The sequence below is a fragment of the Opisthorchis viverrini genome, assembly GCF_000715545.1.
Source record: "Opisthorchis viverrini unplaced genomic scaffold opera_v5_47, whole genome shotgun sequence".
In the NCBI taxonomy this organism is placed as follows: Eukaryota; Metazoa; Platyhelminthes; class Trematoda; order Opisthorchiida; family Opisthorchiidae; genus Opisthorchis; species Opisthorchis viverrini.
The window spans coordinates 1628369-1632923 of record NW_008751702.1 but is presented as its reverse complement, the minus strand read 5'-3'; the positions used below and the strand labels follow the sequence as shown (position 1 = coordinate 1632923).

Genomic DNA, 4555 nt, shown 5'->3' with positions numbered 1-4555 from the left:
TACTAGCTTTTACTAGGAACCGGGGCATAGTTCGGTAGCTTATCCCGAGTCCTCAACCCAAGGTGTTAGGCAGAAGTCAGTAGAGGCTGACCTAAACGAAGGAGCAGCGAATGGACCATGGAAATGGAACCCCTAATGCTCCTGTGCTTAACAATTGCTTCTTTCGTCTGTGCTGAACAATGCGCCAACGATCACAGACAGCCACTGTAAGATTGGGGTATGAAACCTTCAAGGCCTACCTTTTAGTACTCGTATGTTCTCTGGCGTAAGCAGCGTCGTACTTTCCACAAATATGGAAAACTGTGGGCTTTGGAGAGGCACTTTTCCACCTTCCACTGCTGTCAGCCTCTAAAACCTCTCGTAACAAGACTTCACAATACAGTAGTTCGCTGCCCCTCGTCGCCATCAGTATCATCATGTACAGTATGTCATGAATGTTCAGCACTGATACTTCGCTGCTGTGCAGCAGTCGTTCAGCTGTAGCACCCTTTCGGTGTCTAACTGTTATACCATTCGAAGGAAGCATGAGGGCTGGGATACTGCCAGGTTGCCCAAGCCTGGACAGGTGAAGTCGGGAGGCAGAGGTCGGGTCCAAACCACCGACCTGGTCAGTAAATTCGCGCTCTAACCATAGAACTTCATACGCCCGCGGGAGTTGGCCTACAGCGCCTTAAGTAAGATCAAGAATTCATAGGGGACACCTTTGCCTTCCATAGTGTCCGACGGTCCACAAAGTCAAAGGGAGCTTTCAGATCAAGGAACACAACCATCGTGTGTTGTTGGAAGCAGTGGTCCGGTTCCAGGATCTGCCAGAGGGTGACGGATCAGGACGGCATCCAGCTTGGTTTTCAATAATGTGCTTCTCCCTGTGTTCAGTCAACTATCGAAGGATAAGACTAGAGCGGACCTTCGATATCACAACTACCAAGCTGATGCCATGGACTTTTCACACAGCGTACGCATACCTTTTTGAAACCGCATCAAAAGCACGATTTCACTTGTCAACGGTAATGAGTATTAGAACTGGGATAATCACACGCCACAAGCAATGGTCTAAACAGTTCAACGTAATGAGATATCTACAAAAGGCCACGGATACGCGATTCTTCGCGCGTAGTCCATTCACAGGTCACCAATCACTGAAGAAGTTAAAATTAGGCTGTCAGCTTGTTCTCGGAGAAAGGCTTAGGATTTTTTTAATTTCACTAGCGAGTTGGAAAGTGCCGTGACCTGACTGCGACTTTTTTCAGTCGCATTCAGAATATTTTCATCGTGTTCTACCTGGATGTCTCCCGTCTTATTTCATGCTTTTTTTGTTCTCAATATTCATCCTGTTGTGTGTATTATATTTTAGAGCAGTGATTCTGACAGATTCGCATCTGACAGAAGGGAGAACTGTCCAATTAATCTCATCCATATTCACCCACCCTCAAGCTATGGGCTCTTTGACCCTGCAGTATTTCTCGTCGTGTGATTTGGGTCCGCCACTCAATGATGAGTCGATTCTACCGTGTATTAAGATGTAAGTGGCTGTTCATTTGAATTCTCACTAATAGTATGAATTTATCTGGTTTCCATCCCGAGAAGTTTAAGGTCGTGAAGGGAAGCTACCTGCCCCTGGCGTGTTATGGAGAGCCGCGGATTTCTTACTGCATAACAAAGATTGTTCCGCATCTCGACTGTTGTATCATCAGTCCCTGGTGTGAGACTCGGCACTGTTCGAGCGAAAGAACACTCACCGATGTGCGCCGTTTCGACGAAGTGATCGAGTTGCCACTGCCTTATAATGCACTGTATGACTATAATGGCGTGTGCTTTGTTCTGTCATCCACGTACACCGATGAAAAGGGTGTTCACGAACAGTTACTCGCGGGTGCTAATATGCAGCTGTACAATTCAAAAAAGTGAGTACTTTTTGGAGTTGAATGGAGTTAGGTAAACCAGTCAAGGACCCTCGAAATATCTTGCTGATGGTTTTCCCAAAAAGCTAAAGAATTTGGTCGTACGACAGTCTGCATCTCAGGAGTGCTCTCCAAGCTCATACCAGATAGTGATATGTAGCAACGTCCACTTTAGAGGAAGGAAGTAGGGCTTCTATGCTTTCGAAGTCTCTGGGAGTTGAAGCATGCGTGACTTTTCACGGTTGTGCAGGTCTTGTCATTACCACAATCTAGCGAAGCCAGAGGACAGACTTCGCCCTTGAGTCCGCGATAGTCATTGCTTAGTGTCAAGCTGCTGGGTCTCATCCACTCTCTCTGCATGCTAAATATGAGTTAGCGTGATGTTGACGTCCAGAAGGAGTGACTTGAGTGGAAAGCGCTCATTTTTGCTTTTTACTTCCATTGTTTGGTCTGTTGTATATGTATGGCTACTACCCAGTTCAGTGAAAATCCAGCGCTAGATGATTGTTTGCTATGGGTGCATGGTCCCTTCGAAAGCCGTACTCAATGGTTCCCACTGTGCGTCACCACCCCGTTCAGTTGCACCTACATAATTGCCTTCTGGATACTTCACCAGTACTGACGGTCGTCTTAGCTTTTGCAAAATAAAACTGGGTCGATGGCTTACACTTTCATGGTCTGAAGGCCTGGATAACTCGGAGGAAACGAGACGTTAGTCCACGATCTGTGTATCTAGTGAGACAACAAAATAGGTGGTTTGGTAGTTGTGGCATGGTTCTCATGCTGTATGTTTCTTGTAGTTCCATAATCAGGTGTAAAAAAGTTATGTGAGCTTAACGTCCGAGAACTACGTTTCTGACTTCTGAGGTGCCATCTAACAACTGTCCACGTTCTCAATAATTTCTTATTTATTTCTACAGTATTCTATTAGTAACTTGAATTATAGAACAGAAAGAGGGACGCTGATATGACAAGAATTTTGTTCTGCAGGTGACCGACATCAATAAGCAGTGCTTGTAAGAAGTAAAGACGTATTTCTTGAATTTTCGGCTAGTAACCTGGTTGGTTGCCCATGTCTAGGAACATTTTAAATCATTTCTTCACAAACTGGGCCTTTAAGGACCTTGTCCATTAAGTACTGATATACCACATATAGCACCCCGCCAAACACATACTTTCCCCTGGGTTTTTTGGGCATCCAAGAAATGCAGAATAATCTCCCTCCACAGCGGGGCTGAGAATACCCAGTTTCCATACATTGTAACGGGCCTGATATATTTGTGTTCTCCATACTAGTCACAGAATTATAAGACTGACGTCATCGATGTTTCGATGTTTACACTGTCGGGTTGTGAATAGCCAAATTGTTGAGTTCACTTCTACGCAGCCGCTCTTGCAGTCGAAGTCTTGATACCGTATGACTACTGTGGGCAGTGTTTAACAACTGGATAGGTTTTAAACGCACGGTTTATTGTTGTCATTAATTCTGGAACTCCTTTTAGGGTATTTCGCCATGGCATATATGAACTGGAGCTTCATCCACTAGAGCCTTTGGGGATTCGTCGGTTGGAGGATATCGAGCGAATTGTTAGAGATCCAAAGTTTGATTCCAAGCCCGTCGGGATGGATCAGTTGAACAAAATCATGAAAGTAAGCACGGACCGTTTTCCAAACCCTTCAGTTTCTGTCTATCCCATTCAATGAATTAGTCTATTTACAGTTTGATGGAGACACACGAAACGTGTGAAGTAAAACTAAGGCGCTGTGAATTTAATCGACAGCTAAGATTCAGTTCTATTGTCAGTCTGATTGAAACTGTTTAGAAAATTATTGCCGTAGATGCAAGTCGTTTGGGTGGGATCGTATCCAAGTTGCTAGATTAGTTGTTGTCTAGATGGGTGATGCTCTTTTTGTAAATCGATGCATTGTGGTTGCCTGACCTTCCGTTGTTTGGGCACAGAACTGCGTAGGCTCCAGATTAGGTCGAAACGACCATTCACGCCGTTTGTCTTGTGGAAGTAAACTGTTTTCCGCGCAGTCGGGTTTCACTAAACCAATAAATGTGAGAACGATACAAAGTGACATCAGGCTTATCTTTCTGCTGATGCTATATGAATCGTGACTTCTCATTTTTCACTGTATAAATGTTATATTACGATTAGGACAAAACACATCGTTTGATTTCTAAGTGTAAATAATGCGTCAAATTTTGCCGGGAATCTAATTACTGGCGGATAGTCAGTTGAATGCCCCCCACGGAGGACCCTATAATTATCAGACGGAGAGCTTATGTGCCACATCAGGCAAAATCCATTTGAGTTCTTATAGCCAGTGCACATAAGCAAGATCGGTGACTGCGGACGAAGGCGTGAACTCCGAACATGCGCATCATCCATCGAACAGAACGAAGCGTTCAGTGGATTGACCGTGAATAGCCTTTCCAGGAGACACCGCTTCACTTTTGAGAATTCGAAGTCTATGGCTTGGTAATTATCGGATCTGGCCCTCCAGGTTTGGGGTTGGAACATGTATGGCGACTTGTTCCGTAAAAAAGGTAATGCATTTGCACTTTCCCGCCAAACACCGCCGCCTTACGGTTAGGCTTTTGAGCCAAAGACTTTGGTTGAGGACCCTAATCGTCTTCCTGTCTAGGT

General features: G+C 44.9%; 1 protein-coding gene across 1 annotated transcript in view; it reads left to right on the top strand.

The window, feature by feature from the left end:
- Positions 1 to 434: 434 nt before the first annotated feature.
- T265_03302 (hypothetical protein) overlaps positions 435 to 4555 on the top strand; it is a gene marked incomplete at both ends in the record, with an annotated part of 40427 nt that continues 36306 nt past the window's right edge. Inside the window, 4 exons of the mRNA XM_009167748.1 lie at positions 435 to 565; positions 1355 to 1522; positions 1557 to 1904; positions 3404 to 3551. Of these exons, the coding sequence (XP_009166012.1) occupies positions 435 to 565; positions 1355 to 1522; positions 1557 to 1904; positions 3404 to 3551 (795 nt within the window). The remainder of the gene's footprint in view (positions 566 to 1354; positions 1523 to 1556; positions 1905 to 3403; positions 3552 to 4555) is intronic.